The following is a 20,133-nucleotide window of genomic DNA, read 5'->3' as shown; positions in this document are numbered from 1 at the left end:
AAAATTTCACCATATTGTCGCGAATGATAGTCTCCATTAACTTACAAACAATAGATGTCAGGCTAATTGGTCGATAGTTTCCTGGATGAGACTTGTCCCCCTTTTTGAAAATTGGTGTGACATTTGCAAGTTTCCAATCTGACGGAACTTTTCCAGCTGTTAAAGATTTATTGAATATGATGGAATAGATGGGAATGGAATGGAATGGAATGGAAGGGAAGAGAAGGGACAGGAAGGGATGGGAAGGGAAGGGAAGGGAAGGGATGGGAATGGAAGGGATGGGAAGGGATGAGAAGGATGGGAAGGGAAGAGAAGGGATGGGAAGGGAAGAGAAGGGATCCAAATAAATTAAACCAAACCTAACATAAGGGGAAAGTCCACCGTGGATTAAAATTGCATCTCTGGCCATGAATAATTTGTATGTTGTATATATCAGTACCTTTGTTATCATATGAACATTTCAAGCTGATCAGATGAAAGGAAAAATTAAGAAAATTATTTTTTGTTTTTACGAAAAATTTGAATTAATTTTTCTCAGCCATTTTTTTACTGATTTTCTTGTGACGCGCACATCTGATAACTCATTGCTATTATAACAACTTGTCAAGATGGTTTCTTGAAAACTGTTTTTGTCAATCTGTAAATTTTTTATTTTTTATATTTGAAAAAAAGAAAAAAAATTCTGATATATTGAACCTATGCCATTTTTCAAAAAACATCTTGACAAATTTTACTACGCGAGCCACCATCTACCAAGAAAAAAATTAATTAGCGCGAAAGCCTCAGCGCGAGATCAATTAGAGCGAACCGCAATTAGCGCGAGATCAATTAGAGCGAACCGCAATTAGCGCGAGCCACCATCTACCAAGAAAAAAATTAATTAGCGCGAAAGCCTCAGTTAGAGCGAGATCAATTAGAGCGAACCGCAATTAGCGCGAGCCACCATCTACCAAGAAAAAAATTAATTAGCGCGAAAGCCTCAGTTAGAGCGAGATCAATTAGAGCGAGCCGCAATTAGCGCGAGCCACCATCTACCAAGAAAAAAATTAATTAGCGCGAAAGCCTCAGTTAGAGCGAGATCAATTAGAGCGAGCCGCAATTAGCGCGAGCCACCATCTACCAAGAAAAAAATTAATTAGCGCGAAAGCCTCAGTTAGAGCGAGATCAATTAGAGCGAGCCGCAATTAGCGCGAGCCACCATCTACCAAGAAAAAAATGAATTAGCGCGAAAGCCTCAGTTAGCCCGGCCGCCCCTCACGGCGGGAGTCTGTTCTCGCTCCCCCAATAAACGTATCTATTCATCGCTGACCTCTGACTCCACCTCTCACCCCAACAACAAGCTTTTATATTAATGATGAAAACCTTCCTAACACACACACACACACACACACACACACACACACACACATACCATTTTAGCGACCTGCCCTGAAGCCAAGACTGTTAGTTCACGTGTACGGCTGGGCGCCCAAAACCTGAGGAGGAAGAAGAAAAGTTAGGCCCATGCTCTTCCATATGTTGGCACACAAGTAGGCCTACACATATTTGCCAAGGCTTTCACAGGAGTTGTGGGTATGTCCACGGGTTCATTTATTCTCTTTTCTCCTCCATATATTACGTTTAGCTGGCTCAAGTGGTAGTTTAGGGCTACCAGGCTGTAGTAGTACTTGGCGTATTGTCTTTACTGACCCCAAACTATCGCCCCATAAAGATAACAATATGCATTTATAATTATTGTTAAATTCGGTAATTACTGATGCTCTTTTTTGCAATATTTACGGGCCAGAAACAGAAAAATACAATGTTATGCCTACGGTAAGCTGGTAACATTGAGGGGAGTGAGGGAGAAAAATAAAGCTTTGTCCTAGGGTCACCTGGGTGTTATTCTATACATATACCGTCCCTGGCACCAATGACTGGCATCACACTGATTCTGGCACCACACAAATCTATGCCACTATGAACACTGCCTGGCATCACATGGCACTGTCTGCGGCACTGCATAACACCTGACCCCATGTCACAGGAGAGGGGTAGGCAGGTCAGGTAACAAGACAGCCTAACACTGGGTAACTAGTAATCTGTCTTGCATCACATAACACTGTCTGTGGCACTGTTAACACTGCCTGGCACTCCAGGCCCACGGGTGATAAAAGAGCTGAAGGGACACTCAGGAAGATATTGCAGACCAGTGAGTTACATGAAGACTGGCCAACATTACACCCATCTATAAGAAGGCTGATACAAATGAACCAGGTAATTACAGACCTGTGAGTTTGACCTGTGTCATATGCAAAATAATGGAAACCATAATAAGAGAAAATTTTCAGAGCATTTGAAGAATTATCAACCACTCAGCAGAAAACAATACTACGGACGGGCAGATGATGAACGGTGCCGGCCGCAGCTCATTGCCGTGCTGGACCAATGGACACAGCATCTGGACGAAGGCAGCGCAGTGGATGTTGCATATTGCAATTCTGCTAAAGCATTTGATAAAGTTCCACACAGGAGATTAATTGAGAAAAAAGTTATAACATCAGGGGCAACATTTTAAACTGGATAGCAGCATTCTTTTCCATTTCCAGCAACTACGATGGGGTTTTGACAAGCGGACAGGTGGCGTGTTTATGTCACAAGGGTGTATTTTTACGCTCTTCCCTTTCTTCACCCTGGAGCTGGCAGTCTCACCGCCCATCGACCTGAAAGAAACCGTGAGGCCAGCGTGGAGAAATACACCCTTGTGACATAAACACGCCACCTGTCCGCTTGACAAAACCCCGTCGTGTGAGCTAGAAATCTTGTAATTACCACCATGCCGTGCCCTAAACGCCCACCAGCTAGGAGCCGCTATTCCTAAGATTTACCAAAATGTTCATCCTGTAATAGAGTGGTGGACATCTGGAACAGCCTCCCTGAAGCAGTAGTGAGTGCACCATCAGTTAAAAGCTTTGAAAATAGGTTGGACAAGGCTTGGAGATCACAGAGACAAAAAGTTGAGCACACGGCAGCCACTGATATTGGGCACGGGTCCAGACACCTTCACCACCGCCCCAACGATCAAACTAAGTTATTTCGAGCCGGAGACACAGGTGAGCCTCTTCCGGAATTCTTCTGTGAGTTTATAACACCTGAGAACCCACGTCACAGCCCGTCACCTTAACACAGCCAGTAACAACCCTATCATGTGTCCAGGTAACAGAATACTACTAATGTCACCACTTGTAACACTCTCTGGGATCACGTAACACATCTAAACACTGCTGTCACGTCACACTGCCAGGCACAGCAGAACACTTGACGTAACACAGGGCACTACAAACCGTAACACACATTCACCCAGTAACACAATAATGAATTATAACACTGTCTTACCCCAAATAACACTCCGCTAGGCCTTGGTAATAATCGGATAGGTGTGTGGTGTGTGGTGGACGTGCCGTCCGTGAGCTCTTGAAATAAGGTCTTTAAAATTGTAATCTGAGTGGTAAACAAAGAGAAACATGGAGAATAAACGAATGGATGGTGGGACTGAGAGGAAACCTGCAGGCAGAACAACAACAGAAATATCTGAAGAGGAAAGGAAGGAAAGTACAGGGGATGTGTGTGGGAGATGCAGTAAAATGGTAAGAGAAAAGGATATGGCAATTTTATGTGATATATGTGAGACATGGTACCATGCTAAGTGTGAAAAAATACCACCAGATGTTTATAAGTTTATGGTGGAAGAAGAGGCTGGATCTCAATTTACTTGGCATTGTATTTCCTGCACGAAAGGATGTGCCAAACTAAAATCATATATAGAAAAGCTGGAGAAGACACAAGCAGATTTAATTGAGAAACAGGAGATAATCCAGGTTGAGGTTCAGGAGATACGTGAAGCAGTCAAAGTGGATAAAGAAGTTCTTGATAATGTTACTGGTAGGGTGGGGGTTCTGGAGGCCAGGGTAATGACAGACAAGGAGAGTATGCAAGATTTGAGTTCACGGATGGAAAGAGTTGAAATGAATTTATCAGACTTGAAGGAGTCAACCAAAAAAGAGATGAAGGAAGGAGAGAGCGGACATATGGGGAACATCAGGTGTCTCAGGGAATACAGAAAGAAATGGATATGAATACAGTATTTGAGGAACTAAATGATAAGAAGAAGAGGGAAAATAACATTGTGGTATACAATGTTCCAGAGTGTGACTCAAGTATGTTTCAGGAAAGAATTAAACATGACAGACAGATTATGAAACAAATTTTGAATGCATGTGGGATTCATGAAGAGAAGATGGCAAGAGTGGTAAGGCTCAGGAAAAGAAGGAAGGCAGAGGAAGGCCCGTCCTAACTGTGTTGACTGATCCAGAAGTGAGAAATGATTTATTTAGAAACGTTAAAGAATTGGCCAAGGATGACAACTTGAAGAACTTTAGAGTGGCCTATGACTTAACCAGGAGGGAAAGACAATTGGATCAGGACTTGTTGGAAAAAGCAAAAACTTAACGGAGACAGGGAAGGGGAAGCATGTGGTCAGAGGTCCACCCTGGAACAGAAGAGTTGTCAAGGTGGAGGAGCAAGGGTCACGGCCAGTGTAGAAGATAATGTTGGTACACTAGGGGTTGGTGGTGTAAAAAATGTAAATAGTAAGTTTATTGTTATGTTTACAAATGTGGATGTATATACTTGTGATAAGATTTTGGAATTGAAGTTATTACTGGATACCATGAGTGAAAAACCAAGTGTGATTGCTTTATCTGAAGTTAAACCAAAGCATTTTAGATACAAGAGAAATATAGTAGAATATAATATTGATGGATATGAGATAGAGGAAACTAATATCTTTGGTAATGTTGGCAGAGGTCTACTGATATATGTGAAAAATGGTATCACATATAACAAGGTTGATTTAGTCTCAAATTTTTGTGAATATTGCTGTTTGGAAATTGTGCTTCAAGGAGAAAAGATAATTTTAACATTAATATACAGGAGTCCAAACAGCCTGGAGAGAAACAATCATTTGCTTCTAGACCTGTTTCAAGAGATGAATGAGATGAAAGCAACTTATAAGATTATAACTGGGGATTTTAATTTGCCACAAATAAATTGGGAAAATTACACCACTAACACTGGAATAAATGATTTTGGAACTACATTCATGGAGAAGGTGCGTGATTGCTTTTTGATGCAACATGTGAAGGATGTTACCAGGATGAGAGGAGAACATATGGGTAACACTCTGGACTTGTTCTTCACTAATGAAGAGTCAATTGTGGAAGAAGTTATGATTGGGAATCCTTTGGGGAGAAGTGACCATGCCGTGATTCACGCTGTGTGTGACATGGAGGAGACTCTGGCTCAAGAAAAGAAGACAATTTATTGGTATGAAAAAGCCGATTATGAGTTGTTGAGAAGGGAACTGGAGATAGACTGGAAGGAATACTTATCTGATGCTACTAATATAGAAGAAATGTGGAGTAAATTCAAGTCAAAGTTACATGTTGCAATAGAAAAGAGTGTGCCTACAAGAAGGATAGGGAATTTTAAGCAATACAGGAAGAGGACAAATGAAAATTTACAAATGAACAAGAAATTGTGGTCTAAGATAAAAAGAAAACAGAGGTTATGGATGAGAATGAAATCTTTAAAAGGGAATTTGAATGCATTCAGCAGGACAATGTATATGGAGACCGAGAAAGAGTACAGGAGACTGAACAATCAAATCAGAAAAGAAACACGAAATGCTGTGAAGGTTAAGGAAAAAGAAATAGCTAAAAACGTAAAAGAGAATCCCAAAGTATTCTGGAAATATGTCCAGAGTAAGGTAAAAAGTAAACCCAGGATTCCTGACTTACAAAAGGGCATTGCTGAAGATGGTAAAACTGAAAATGAATCGGAGAAAGTTGAAATTTTAGCAGAACAATTTTCAAAAGTCTTTGTGGAAGAGCCAAAAGGCAAAGTGCCAGACTGTGAAGTGAAGAGTATACCAACCTTGACTCATCTAGAAATTACTAAAGTAAAAATTAAAAAGATCATTGAAAATCTAAAAAAGCATAAATCACCTGGACCTGATGGGATACACCCTAGAATCATAAAGGAGGCTATGGAACAACTATTAGTGCCCTTAGAAATACTTTATCAATACTCCTTTACACACAAGGAACTCCCTCAGGATTGGCTCATTGCACATATTACTCCCATATATAAAAAGGGTGCCAAGTGTATCCCAGAAAACTATAGACCAGTCAGCTTGACAAGTGTCATATGTAAGATTTTGAGACTATAATAAGGGAGATAATAATGACGCACATGAGATCATATAATTTGTTTAGTGAAAACAATATGGATTTATCCTGGACGGTCAACGGTGCTCCAACTCATAAAAGTTATGGACAAGTGGACTGAAACTATTGATGATGGTTATGCAATTGATGTAATATATTGCGATTTTATGAAGGCATTTGATAGAGTGGCACATAAAAGGCTTATAAGTAAAATTAAGAGTTATGGAGTTGGAAAAGAGTACCAGGAATGGATTACAGCTTTTCTAACACAGAGAAAACAAAGAGTGGTGGTGAAGGGGGAAATGTCAAGTTGGAAGCCAGTGATAAGTGGAGTGCCGCAGGGGTCTGTTCTCGGGCCATTGCTGTTTGTAATATTCATAAATGATCTCCCTGATAAAATATCAAATGATAGTGAAGTATATATGTATGCGGATGATACTAAGATCTTTAGATGCATTAAAGAAGAAGATGACTGTCGGAAGTTGCAGCAAGATGTGTTAGACTTATATTCATGGAGTGAAAAATGGTTATTAAGATTTCATCCAGACAAATGCAAATACATGAGAATAGGAAGAACATCTGTTGAAGATCAAGGATATCACATGGAGAAACAGTTAATGAGGATTACTACAGAGAAAGATGTGGGTGTCATTATAAACAATAAACTAAGTTGTGCTGACCATCTAGTAGAAAAAAAATAAAGCCAATAATTTAGTGGGAATAATTAGAAGAACTTTTGTTTCATTGGATTCTGAAATATTGAAATCCTTGTTTAAGGCACTGGTAAGGCCATGCATTGAATACGCCAACCAAGTATGGAGTCCTTACTTGGTGAAAGACATTGAAATTGTGGAAAACGTTCAGCGAAGGGCTACTAGGATGGTGCCTGAACTCAAGGGACTTTCCTACGAAGAGAGACTGAGGAAGCTGAGACTGCCCACACTGGCATATAGAAGAGCAAGGGAGATCTAATTGAGGCCTATAAGATACTCACTGGGAAATATGATGATGCATGTACCAGAGGAATATTGAAACTTTGTTAAGAAATCATGATTAGGTTAAATTCATTGAAACTGTTTAAGTCAAGATCACGGTTGGATGTAAGGAAGTATGCTTTCCCAAGTAGAGTAGTGAATAATTGGAATCAACTGCCTGAGTGGGTGGTGGCGGCAACAACAGTGATTCAGTTTGAATCCAGACTCGATCAATTCTGGGCTAACCAAGATTTGGAATATAATTACAAGGCTCAAATCATCCACCACACACTGCCACAAGTTGTTAACGTAGATCTGGAGTCACAGGCGTAAGCCTCTTCCAGGAGGTCTTCTGTAAGTATCTGTAAGTATCTGTAAGTACCTCTCTCTCTCTCTCTCTCTCTCACACACACACATAAAAGGACATAAGATAAACAGCTAAAACATGTCTATCAAACACATTCACAACTACTAACTAATGGAAGGTTCCTCCAGCCCCTCACCAAGCCCCTCCAGAGTACCGACCCTGCCCCGATACTCACCAACCATGGTCATCGCCTGGCTCTCGGGGATGAGGGCCGCCAGCATGGTGCCGTCGGAGGATATGTCCACACTCGCGTCGTTGTGGATCTTGCACTTCCGCACCACCACATTAGCCACACCTGCGGGCGGATGAGAGGCGCGGGTGTGGGTGAGGCAGGTGTGGTGTGAGGGTGTAGGGAAGGTGTGGGAGATTTTTTCTTACAGGAAGGGAGGGAGCTTAAAAAAATAAATAAACTGCTCCAAATGAAAGAAAAAAGAACATGAGGTCAGAAGAGGGGTCAATATGGGGGTGTGGAGGGGGGGGGGGATGGGAAGAGCAAGTGAGAGTTTATGTTAGGGAGGATAAAGAGAAGTGAGATGTAAGGTAGTAAAATTAACCTGTGTGTGTGTGTGTGTGTGTGTGTGTGTGTGTGTGTGTGTGTGTGTGTGTGTGTGTGTGTGTATCAGTGATGGGTGTGTGTGTGTGTGTGTGTGTGTGTATCAGTGATGTGTGTGTGTGTGTGTGTGTGTGTGTATCAGTGATGTGTGTGTGTGTGTGTGTGTGTGTGTGTATCAGTGATGGGTGTGTGTGTGTGTGTGTGTGTGTATCAGTGATGGGTGTGTGTGTGTGTGTGTGTGTGTATCAGTGATGGGTGTGTGTGTGTGTGTGTGTGTGTGTGTGTATCAGTGATGGGTGTGTGTGTGTATCAGTGATGGGTGTGTGTGTGTGTGTGTGTGTATCAGTGATGGGTGTGTGTGTGTGTGTGTGTGTATCAGTGATGGGTGTGTGTGTGTGTGTGTGTATCAGTGATGTGTGTGTGTGTGTGTGTGTGTGTGTGTGTGTGTGTGTGTGTGTGTATCAGTGATGGGTGTGTGTGTGTGTGTGTGTGTATCAGTGATGGGTGTGCGCGTGGAAGGTGTTCACAGCCCCACTTACCGTCCGAGATGTCTGGGATGCGGCAGCGGGTGAAGTCCCAAGCCTGGATGCGCTGCGTGATGCCCAGCGCTGCAGGAGAGAGGTGGATCAGGGAGTCAGGCAGGTGTGTGTGTGTGTGTGTGTGTGTGTGTGTGTGTGTGTGTTTGGGCATGCAAGTGTTCTATACATATGTCTGTCATCTGTCTCTACACCAAAACCCCGCCCCAGCCACTTACTGGCAACAGGAGCTGAGGTGTGGGGTGAAGTAGGGGCGGCTGAAGATACTGTCGGCCTCCCGCTCGGCCCCCCGGTCGGGCGGGGCGCGGGGCAGGTTGTTGCGGAACAACATGGCCGACTCGGGGCCCTGGGACAGCCCCATGTCGAAAGGCGCCAGGTGCTCCCGCCAGGGGAAGAAGGGCTCCGGGGGCTGGCCGGGGCCGTCACCCGCCCCGTCTAGCGGGCCGGATGAGTCCTCTGAGTCGGGGCTGCGGCGGTCCACGGCGTATTGCCGCCCCAGCAGCCTGAGGGGCACCCCAGACACCGAGCGGGTGCTGAACTCCCCCTGGTCCCGGCGCGCCAGGCTGGGGCCAGAGCGTGAGGTGGGGCCTGAGCCGGGGCCGGGCCCGGGGGGTGCTGAGCCCTGCTCCTCCTCCACCTGGCTCTCGCTGCCACTGGGGTCGCTGAGGGTGATGCGCGGGATGACCAGCTGAGGCCACGGGGAGCCACTGCGGGGCAGCAGGCCCCCGCCCCGTGCCCCGCCCTCCCCCGCCCCACGCTCCTGCTGCTGGTGCTGCCGCCAGGTTCCTCAGGAAGTCGTTGAGGCGCCGGGGCAGGTTGGTGGCCGAGGAAGAGGAGGTGGAGGAGGAGAAGGTGGAGGAATAGGTGAAGGAGGAGGAGGTGGAGGAAAAGAAGGAAAGGGGAAGAGAAAGAGAGGGAGGAGGAGGTGGAGAAGAAAGAGGAGTGGGAGCAGGAGGAAGAAGAAGAGAAAGAAAGAGGAGGAGAGGAAGAACAGAAGTGGAAAAAATGTTATAAAAAAAAACACCAAAACAAATATAAATAAATTTCAAAATATTCAACAAACACACAAAAAACAAAAAACAAACAAACAAACAAGAACTTACTCGTACTGTTCCTCAAGTCCTTGTTACTGGCGGAAGAGGAGGAGGAGGAGGAGGAGGAGGAAGAGGAGGTGGTGCTCGCTGTAGAAGTGGAGGCTGTGGTGGTGGCTGTACTGAGTGGAGGTGACTGACTGGGTGGTTCTGCTGGTGGTGGTGGTGGAGGCGGAGGCGGAGGTGGAGGTAGAGGTGGAGGAGATGGAGTTGGTGATCCGTCCTCCTGGCTGGCTCCTTGATCCTCCTATAGGTGGTTTGTGTAAAGAATTGTGTGATGACAAATGGTTCATGTTTGTCTTAAGGTCGTGTTTGAAAACATTTCGTCGCCCAAGTTCACATATTTGACATGGCTTTCGTAGGAGCTGTAGGCCTTTCCAGGGGTAGTTTTATGACCCTGATGGTAGTGTGACGCTTCTTCTGTGCCATGAACCTTAAAAAACACTCATGAAAAACAGTTTGATCCCCTCTTTGACCTTTAGAAATAGTTGATGTGAGAAGCGATGGCGTCTTAAAACACGGCCCTCAGCCCTTTGTCTTAAACTAGTAACTCTTAGCTTAGTCACACACACACGGATACATTGATGGGTTAGAGCAAATCAACACCAAGGCGGGAAGGTTCATTGCAAACTTTTTTTTATTTAATTTGTTTTTTTACAGCAAAGGAGTCAGTTCAAGGGAATACAAAAAGCTAACAAATGTGAAAGAAAAAGCCCGCTGAAAAAAAAAAATAAATAAATAAAAAATGCCCGCAAACTACACTTGAACGCCTGGGACTACCTTTGCCCTTTGTTTTAAGCTAGTGAGTGCCCTTAGATTAGTCACACACACACAGATACATTGATAGGTTAGAGCAAATCAACACCAAGGGGGGTAGGTTCATTACAAAGAGCTTCACTTGAATGCCTGGTATCACAACACGGATAAACACTAGATAAACATGGAACCTCTTCACATATGCAGACACACACACACACATTCATTACAAACAATTACACTTGAACGCCTGGTATCACAACACGGATAAACACCAGATAAACATGGAACCTCTTCACATATGCAGACACACACACACATTCATTACAAACAATTACACTTGAATGCCTGGTATCACAACACGGATAAACACCAGATAAACATGGAACCTCTTCACATATGCAGACACACACACACACATCCATTACAAACAATTACACTTGAACGCCTGGTATCACAACACGGATAAACACCAGATAAACATGGAACCTCTTCACATACGCAGACAAGCACACAGACTTACACTTATGTACAAGATCACACTCATATTGACACTGATACACATACTTACACAACACAAACAGCCAGCGTACTCGTAACACACACAACCAAACACACCAAACATATCACACGCACACTGACGCACACAAGCACTCATACTTTCCACGCACCATACACCACTGGAACAGCCTCCCCCAACAGATCATTTTAGACTGCGGTACAACAGACTCATTCAGAAAACAAATACACACTCACTTGTCACCACAACACACCAACACTAACAATTACGCTTGATTCACGCAGCGGATTCTCTCTCTCTCCCTCTCTCTCTCTCTCTCACACACACACACACTAACCTGGACATCCGAGGCGGCCTGTCTGTAATGGCTCCCGGTGACGATATGAACAATATGCCTCGGCTGCTCCTCGTCCGTACCCTGGTCTGGGGGCGGCGTTGGCAAGGGTCCGATGACTGCCCCCCCAGTGCCCCCCACCACCCCACGCTGCTCCCCGTCGGACCTGCGCGAGGGGGGGCCGGCGGAGGCACCCCTGGCCGCCCCTCTGGAAGCATGTGCAGCTGGAGGAGCGTAGCCGCGCCTCACATCCCCGGCTGTACATCCCTCGGTAGGTGCGGAGTAACCTGAGGAAGGGGAGAAGGAGTGAAGAGGGGGAGGTGTGGAGTGAGGGGAGAAGAGGAATGAGGAGGGGAAGGGGAGGAGAAGGGGTGAAGAGGGGGGAGGTGCAGAGGGAGGGGAGAAGAGGAATGAAGAGGGGAAGGGGAGGAGAAGGGGTGAAGAGGGGGGAGGTGCAGAGGGAGGGGAGAAGAGGAATGAAGAGGGGAAGGGGAGGAGAAGGGGTGAAGAGGGGGGAGGTGCAGAGGGAGGGAGAAGAGGAATGAGGAGGGAAGGGAGGAGAAGGGGTGAAGAGGGGGGAGGTGCAGAGGGAGGGGAGAAGAGGAATGAAGAGGGGAAGGGGAGGAGAAGGGGTGAAGAGGGGGGAGGTGCAGAGGGAGGGGAAGGGGAGGAGGAGAAAGGAGTGGAGAGGAAAGAATAGGAAAAGAGGAAAATGGGAGAAAGGAGAATAGTGAGATAATGAAAGAAAATGAGAAAATAAATGAAAAGAAGTAAAACAAAACATGGAAAGAGAGAGAAGAAGAGAATTAGAAGAAAGGGAAAATAGTAGAAAGAGGAAGAAAAATAAAGAAAATAAGATAAAACGAAACGAACCGAACAACCACTAGAATAACACCCACCTTGAACTCGGGGTAGGTCGGGGACACAGGTAGCCCGAGGAGGTGCGCTGGTGTACCCTAGGCAGGAAGGGGGAGCTCGCCGCCGCCCCTGCACCACCACCACCACCACCACTGCTACCACCACCCCGGCCACTAGACTCACTGTTGCCGAGGAGGTAGGTCGGGAGGGGGACGGGCGCCTCTCCTCCCTCCTCCTCCTGTCGCCGAGAATGAGAATAGAGAATAGATTATGGATAGATAGATTGTGGCGTGTTATCTCCTTCTCTTTCCTCCGTCACTCGCGATATGTTACCGTTTAATTAACCCGTCCGCTGCGACTGTCACGGATTTGGCTTTGGTATCGCAGCGGACGGGTTGAGAGAATGTAATTTAAGTTTCAGCACTAGTAATGTCATTCGTGATATGTTACCATTCAACCCGTCCGCTGCGACTGTCATGGATTTGGCTTTGGTATCGCAGTGGACGGGTTGAGAGAATGTAATTTAGTTTCCGTGTTAGCAATGACCCTTTACTGGCCTGATCACCGACACTAAGCCACCATTCAATCACCTGAATCAACTTGGGCACTCACATAAAAAAATAAAATAAATAAATAAATAAATAAAGAGAATATAATTTAGTTTCCACACTAGTAATGACCTTTTACTGGCCCTATCACTGACCCTAAGCCACCCTCCACCCACCTGAATCAACTTGGGCGGGGTGGGCAGGGTCTCGGAGAAGGCCCCGGCGAGGTCCTCCACCACCTGGGAGTCCTCGGGCAGCCGCAGAGTGGTTCTGTTCCTGGATATCGTTGAGCATTAGGCAGATCTGCTGAAGCATCTGTTCCTCCCTGGTGTGATTGTTGATCTCCGGCAGGGCACTGAGGGAGAGGGGGAGAGAGGGGGGGCATGAGTAGGCAGGTGGGGGGGAGGAGGGGGGAGAGAGAGGGGGAATGGGAGGGTGTGTGTGGGGTGTGGGCAGAATGGGTATGTATGGGTGATAGTAATGTGTGTGTGTGTGTGTGTGTGTGTGTGTGTGTGTGTGTGTGTGTGTGTGGGAGGGAGCAGGTGAGGATATGGGTGATGGAATGGGGTGTGAGTGAGTGTGTGTGTGCGTGTGTGTGTGTGTGTGTGTATGTGTGCTCCTATAGAAGACGAAAGTGCATATCTGTCTTACATTGATAATTGCGATGCCGAAGAAATAAAAACAATGGATAAATAAAAAAAGAAAATAGTAAGGAAATGGCTGATACTCACATGCATATCTGTTCTATAATGACGATGATGATGACAAAGAAATAAAAATCAATAAATAAAAATAAAGAAAATAATAAGAAAATGGCCGATACTCACATGCATATCTGTTCTATATTAACGATGTGTCTGCTGAGGACCCGGACCCCAATCTGCGAGTCCAGGGACGAGCGAGACCTGGCAGACGGCCCTGGGAAGGTCGGCCTGCGGATCGCCCCGAGCAGCCCTGACGACGTCGACGCCCTGGATCCCGAGGCGTCATCCGAAATGGTGTCAAGGGATGTGTTGAACAGCGGATGAGATGGATTTCGGATGGAGTAGCAGGGGGTGGAGGCGGAGTGCGAGGCGGAGGACCTGGAGAAGTAATTACAGGGATGGCGGGAGAGAAGCCGCGCCATGGAAGAGCGGAGCCGGTCGGAGGAGAGTGGATTGGTGGAGGAGGAGGTGGAGGAGGAGGAAGAGGAGGGGGAATCGTACCGGGTGTGATTACGGAGGAGGAGAGAGGGACAGAGGATGGGGTGGAGGAACGTGGAAGAAGGGTGGAGGGCAGGGGAGGAGAGGAGCCGTGCGAGAGCGTGCGAGTTCCGACGGTGGATGTGGATGTGGAGCAGCCGAGAGATCCGCTAGGGAGCTGAGCGGTGACGGCGGCAGCGTAGGATAGAGATCAGGCAGCTCGGCATGGGTGGAAAGTCTCGAGAATGGTGGATCGGTGGGTGGATCAGAAGGCAGAGCGGGAGGGGGCAGCGGTGGATCATAGGGCGGAAGAGGCGGGAGAGGAGGAAGTGGAGGCGAGGGGAGAAGAGGTACAGGGGACAGTGGAGGGGCTGGAGGGAGAGGTGGAAGAGGTGGAAGAGGAGGAGGACCGGGGGGCAGAGGGGGCTGTGTCGCATCACTCGGATCATCAACAGCATCCCTGGACTCCACCCCCGGCCCCGCCCCCGCTCCGTTCGCCTGACTCGGGGCATCTTCCGGCGGCCCCGCACTCTCTCTGCCCAGTTGACCCGCCCTGGTCGCCTGCCGTGAATCCCAGGGCGGTCGGATAGATGGAAGTAGTAACCCCAATGGAGGCTTGACCGTTCGCCCCGTGCCCCGGACAGCGGCGACGGGGTGGACGTTGACACCCCAGTACTAGCCTCCTCTTCATTACCCCCACGTTCGTCATCACCCTGGGGGCCTGGGGGCGGGGTCAGGTCGGGGCTCCCATGGGTTAGGAGTCGCATCGGTCGCCACCCCGTCGGAATCTTGCCCCAGACGATGGAGCCGAGACGTCCACAGGAGCGAGAGTCGGGTGTTGCGTTCCGAGGCTCGGCTAGCCCCAGAGGTCGCTGAGGAGGACGAGTCTAGGCTTGAGGAGGAGGCGCTGTCGTCACTCACCATCTGGCGCAGCGATCGAGCCGCCCCCAAGCTGGATGACTCCTCCACCCGCTCCTCGCCCTCCCCCGCCCCTGCTCCGCCGCCGTCCGTGTCCCCCCCGAGGCCGCCCCCGCCCCATAAGGCTGAGGATGGCCTGGGTGGGTCGCTTGTGTTGGTGGAGTCCTGTAGGGGAGGTAAGGGGTGGTTAGGTTAAGCTGCTGCTGGTGGTAGAGACAGACATATAGACAGATGGATATAGAGGTTAATAAAGTATGGATAAAAGGATACAGACAGACAGATGGATAAAGACAGACAAAGAAAGAGATATAGAATGGATGAGAAAGATATAGAAAGAAGAGATGAAGGATGAATGAGAATGAAGAAGATATAGAATGGATGGATAGAGACAGACAAAGAAAGAGATATAGAATGGATGAGAAAGATATAGAAAGAAGAGATGAAGGATGAATGAGAATGAAGAAGATATAGAATGGATGGATAGAGACAGACAAAGAAAGAGATATAGAATGGATGAGAAAGATATAGAAAGAAGAGATGAAGGATGAATGAGAATGAAGAAGATATAGAATGGATGGATAGAGACAGACAAAGAAAGAGATATAGAATGGAACAGACAGACAGACAGACATATAGACAGTTGGATAGATAGATAAATAAAGCAGAAATTAAAGAATATAAACACACTAATGGATGGATAAAGACAGACAGAGATAATGAATGGAACAGACAGACAGACAGATGGACGGATGTACAGACAGTTGGATATATAGATAAATAAAGTAGAAATTAAAGAATATGAACAGACAAACAGATGAATAAAGACAGACAGACAGACAGACAAACAAACAGCAAAAATCAGGGTAAAAAAATGACGATATGACAGGCCCCTAAAAAAACAACTAACAGCGCCATAGGCCAGAACGTAAAAAAAAAAAAAATAAATAAATAATAATAATAATAAATAAAATGAATAAAATAGAGTCCACATCACCTGCGGCCCCTGACTGCTGCTGCCGCCACCATTCCCGCCGCTGCCAACACTGCCGCCGCCTCCTCCGCCGGTACCTCTGCGTTCCTCGGTCATCTGCCGCGCCGCGCTGCCCCGAGTTCTATGGGGTCTGTGCCTCGGTCGATCTGTTGAGAGGAGGAGACCCAGAGTTGGATAATTATTTTTTGTGTGTGTGTTTGTGTGTGTTTGTGTGTGTTTGTGTGTTATTCCCTATTTTGTTTTTATGGATAAGGGGGATGAGGATGATTGTATTTTAAGATGTTTTTTGGCCCGCTAATGTATTTGGGTATGCTTGTGTGAAAATGGCTCTCTTTCTCACCCACTGTTTCTCACTCTCTCTATGTATGTATGTATGTATGTATGTATGTATGTATGTATGTATGTATGTATGTATGTATGTATGTATGTGTGTATGTGTGTATGTATGTGTGTATGTGTATGTATGTGTGTATGTGTATGTATGTGTGTATGTGTATGTATGTGTGTATGTGTATGTATGTATTCATCTATCTATCTACCTTGTTTACTCTTCCTTTACTGACTGTCTTCTACTTTATCATCTCTCTCTCTCTATACAAGAAAACACGTTAATTACCCTAGACAGAAAAAACAAATAAAAAAACAATAAAAAATAAATATCGTCACCGTGCGGGAAGCTGACGTGGTGCTTGTGGATGACGTCGCGGCGGTTGTGGCGGCAGACGAGGAGCCGCCGGACGCAGCAGCAGCGGCGGCGGATGAGCTCGTTAGGGCCTCCAGGTGTGAGACGAGGCTGAGGTACTGGCTGGAGAGCTGTAGGGCATGTGCTCGCTGGCCACCAGCCCGAGCGCGAGGGGCATGTGGTGGTGGAGGCGACCGGGCCTTGTGGCCGAGCATTGGCGATCCCGTGATGAGCTTGTGGAAGGCCGAGCGGTTGAATGTAATGTGGTAGAGATGGGGGTTGAAATGTAATGTGGTAGATGGGGTTGAAATGTAATGCAATGTAGATGGGGGTTGAAATGTAATGCAATGTGGTAGATGGGGGTTGAAATTTAATGCAATGTGGTAGATGGTGGTTGAAAAGTAATGAAATTTGGTAGATGGGGTTGAAATGTAATGCAATGTGGTAGATGGGGGTTGAAATGTAATGCAATGTGGTAGATGGGAGGTTGAAATGTAATGCAATGTGGTAGATGGGGGTTGAAATGTAATGCAATGTGGTAGATGGGGGTTGAAATGTAATGCAATGTGGTAGATGGGGGTTGAAATGTAATGCAATGTGGTAGATGGGGGGTTGAAATGTAATGCAATGTGGTAGATGGGGTTGAAATGTAATGCAATGTGGTAGATGGGGGTTGAAATGTAATGCAATGTGGTAGATGGGGGTTGAAATGTAATGCAATGTGGTAGATGGGGTTGAAATGTAATGCAATGTGGTAGATGGGGTTGAAATGTAATGCAATGTGGTAGATGGGGGGTTGAAATGTAATGCAATGTAGAAGATGGGGGTTGAAATGTAATGCAATGTGGTAGATGGGGGGTTGAAATGTAATGCAATGTGGTAGATGGGGGTTGAAATGTAATGCAATGTGGTAGATGGGGGTTGAAATGTAATGCAATGTGGTAGATGGGGGTTGAAATGTAATGCAATGTGGTAGATGGGGGTTGAAATGTAATGCAATGTAGAAGATGGGGGAAAAATGTAATGCAATGTGGTAGATGGGGTTGAAAGGTAATGCATTGTGGTAGATGGGGGTTGAAATGTAATGCAATGTGGTAGATGGGGGGCTGAAATGTAATGCAATGTGGTAGATGGGCATAGGCGGATCCAGGGGGGGGGCCACGGGGCCATGGCCCCCCCCAAACGCTCTGAGAGTATATTTTGGCCCCCCCCAAACGCTCTGAGAGTATGTTTTGGCCCCCCCCAAAGAAATTCGTTACAGATACTGTCAGCCTCCCTCAATCATATACATATCATGTAGAACTCGATAGTCGATACTGCATCGCTCTACTACATAAAACAAAATCCAATTCTATGGCCTCAATGCACAAGCGAATCGGAATTAAGCGCTGAGAAGGAAGGCCTCTTCGGCCAATCAGCGATTAGGGAAAATACCAAGGTTGAGCTTCAGCAAGGACTTCTAAATATAGAATTTACTCAGGGCGTGCGCTGTCGAATCTTTAGCCCATAATCCTATGTTTAGCACTTATTGACACAGATAGATAAATGAGAAAAATGTGCCGGGACGAGATCATATCTGGTTGTTATTTTTGTAACTCACTGAGGAAGATATTTTCTTTATGTCCCCTCGGTACAATCCGTTGCGTTCCCGGTACGTTTTACATGCCGTAGGTTATGCTCCTATATCCTCAATCAACACTAAATTCCTTTAATACCTTCCTTCAGATCCTTGCGGTACTGCCGGTGTCCGCTGCGGAGGCCGAGCGGACCTTCAGCAAGGTCACCAGGACATTGACCGAGGTCCGGGCGACAATGGGGGAGGAACGTTTGGAGGCGCTGGTCATGTGCCAAACGCACCGCGACCTTCTCCCAGCCTCCGAGAAGGTGGTCGACTTCTTTATGAAGTCTGGCTCTGGCACTCGCCGAGCGCAGCTGAAGTGATAGACTACTGTGTCATTTGGACTGGACAACGACATTTGGCTCTTGCGAGAGTAGGTCCGATTTTCAAAGAGGCACAACTGCATAAACATCGTGTTTTTGTCTTTAATACGCTCGTACATGTATGACATTTAGACGTGGGGATTTCAGTTATGATGATAGAAATAGGCCTATAAGCCATACTACGAGCAAAGCAAACACGAGCAAACATAATTGCATCTGAGCATTTCATTATTATTTATTATATCGCATGACAAGTGTATATGGTAAAGGTCAAAATTTACATATGGAGGCAAGAAGACGGGGTTGTCAAGATTAAAAAAGGTCAAGGCTGATGAAAGCAATGTTTTTAAATATTACGATGTGATTATTGTGATTCTTATATGTTATATATTAATATATGCTTAATAAAGACCAAAAGTATTCTGGATCTAATTCTTGAGTTATGCCCCTGAAAAGCACAATGCAATCCGATGTGACTTAATTCCATGTGTACAGTCCGTCGTCGATGAACAGTTGGCCCCCCCCAAAACTCAAGGCTGGATCCGCCCTTGTAGATGGGGGTTGAAATGTAATGCAATGTGGTAGATGGGGGTTGAAATGTTATGTAATATGGTAGATGGGGGTTGAAATGTAATGCAATGTGGTAGATGGGGGTTGAAATGTAATGCAATGTGGTAGATGGGGGGTTGAAATGTAATGCAATGTGGTAGATGGGGGGTTGAAATGTAATGCAATGTAGAAGATGGGGGGTTGAAATGTAATGCGATGTGGTAGATGGGGGGTTGAAATGTAATGCAATGTGGTAGATGGGGGGTTGAAATGTAATGCAATGTGGTAGATGGGGGGTTGAAATGTAATGCAATGTGGTAGATGGGGGGTTGAAATGTAATGCAATGTGGTAGATGGGGGTTGAAATGTTATGTAATATGGTAGATATCAAATTTAATGGCAGACTATGCTTTGAAATTTAAGGTAACGCAGCAGGTGTTAAATTTTGAGATGTGAAATATGCACAAAAATGGCTTAGGACACACTGAAAGTAATGTATCTATGTTTAAATAATACATGATCTTTTTAATAGATTTTCAAAGGGGTCACTCAGTGCTGTCATTGTTCCTTCTCGCCAAGCCAACCTCTGTGTTTATATTTTCAACCCAAGGCTACCAACCATCAATGAAGCATAAAATCATCAAAATTATCATTACCATTTCACACACACACACACACACACACACACATAAGACACCTCCACCCAAAATTGACCTCTCTCTCGGCCACTCTTTACTTTTGTCTGTTATGGGAGCGGTGAGTAGCGGGCTTTTGTTTTCTCTACACTCTTTTTGTTGCCCTTGAGCCGTCTCCTTGGTTGTTAAAAAATAAATAAATAAATAAAAAAAAATCATACTGGTACATATTGCAATCATCACTTTACACACACATACACACACAACCAAGTCCCCCTCACACACCACACTTTATCACTACCATTTTATACACGCACACACAAGAAAGGTTGATTAAGAGAGGATATGGAGGTGGGGCAGCGCGAACGTAGCTCTTTTCCCGTATGTAACAACTAGGTAAAACTAGGTAAATACACACACACACACACACACA

At 45.9% G+C, this 20,133-nt stretch overlaps 2 protein-coding genes across 2 annotated transcripts in view; both read right to left on the bottom strand.

Annotated features, from left to right (window-relative positions):
• LOC126993400 (uncharacterized) overlaps positions 1 to 12,733 on the bottom strand; it is an 18,305-nt gene extending 5,572 nt beyond the window's left edge. Inside the window, exons 1-8 of the mRNA XM_050852463.1 lie at positions 12,728 to 12,733; positions 12,297 to 12,493; positions 11,481 to 11,684; positions 10,686 to 10,693; positions 8,915 to 9,482; positions 8,700 to 8,768; positions 7,783 to 7,902; positions 1,412 to 1,475 (exon numbers count right to left, since the gene is read on the bottom strand). Of these exons, the coding sequence (XP_050708420.1) occupies positions 7,893 to 7,902; positions 8,700 to 8,768; positions 8,915 to 9,482; positions 10,686 to 10,693; positions 11,481 to 11,684; positions 12,297 to 12,493; positions 12,728 to 12,733 (1,062 nt within the window). The 3' untranslated portion in view covers positions 1,412 to 1,475; positions 7,783 to 7,892. The remainder of the gene's footprint in view (positions 1 to 1,411; positions 1,476 to 7,782; positions 7,903 to 8,699; positions 8,769 to 8,914; positions 9,483 to 10,685; positions 10,694 to 11,480; positions 11,685 to 12,296; positions 12,494 to 12,727) is intronic.
• A 1,375-nt stretch (positions 12,734 to 14,108) lies between these two features.
• Positions 14,109 to 18,605, bottom strand: LOC126993399 (uncharacterized). The gene is made up of 4 exons (XM_050852461.1): positions 18,314 to 18,605; positions 16,560 to 16,808; positions 15,897 to 16,039; positions 14,109 to 15,067 (listed from the first exon to the last, which is right to left on the bottom strand). The coding sequence occupies exons 1-4, from the start codon at positions 18,603 to 18,605 to the stop codon at positions 14,693 to 14,695; spliced, it is 1,059 nt and encodes a 352-aa protein (XP_050708418.1). The 3' UTR covers positions 14,109 to 14,692.
• Positions 18,606 to 20,133: the final 1,528 nt, after the last annotated feature.

This window comes from Eriocheir sinensis, unplaced genomic scaffold, assembly GCF_024679095.1.
Source record: "Eriocheir sinensis breed Jianghai 21 unplaced genomic scaffold, ASM2467909v1 Scaffold611, whole genome shotgun sequence".
In the NCBI taxonomy this organism is placed as follows: domain Eukaryota; kingdom Metazoa; phylum Arthropoda; class Malacostraca; order Decapoda; family Varunidae; genus Eriocheir; species Eriocheir sinensis.
Note: the sequence above shows the minus strand (reverse complement) of the source record. Positions and strands in the feature narration are given on the sequence as shown.

Coding starts and splice junctions, on each gene's coding strand:
- LOC126993399 (XM_050852461.1), bottom strand. CDS start 18,605: ATGTTTATGCAGTTGTGCCTCTTTGAAAATCGGACCTACTCTCGCAAG. Junction 16,040..16,559: donor CCACGTCAGCTTCCCGCACG/GTGACGATATTT, acceptor TCCTCTCAACAG/ATCGACCGAGGCACAGACCC. Junction 15,068..15,896: donor GCAGCAGTCAGGGGCCGCAG/GTGATGTGGACT, acceptor CCTCCCCTACAG/GACTCCACCAACACAAGCGA.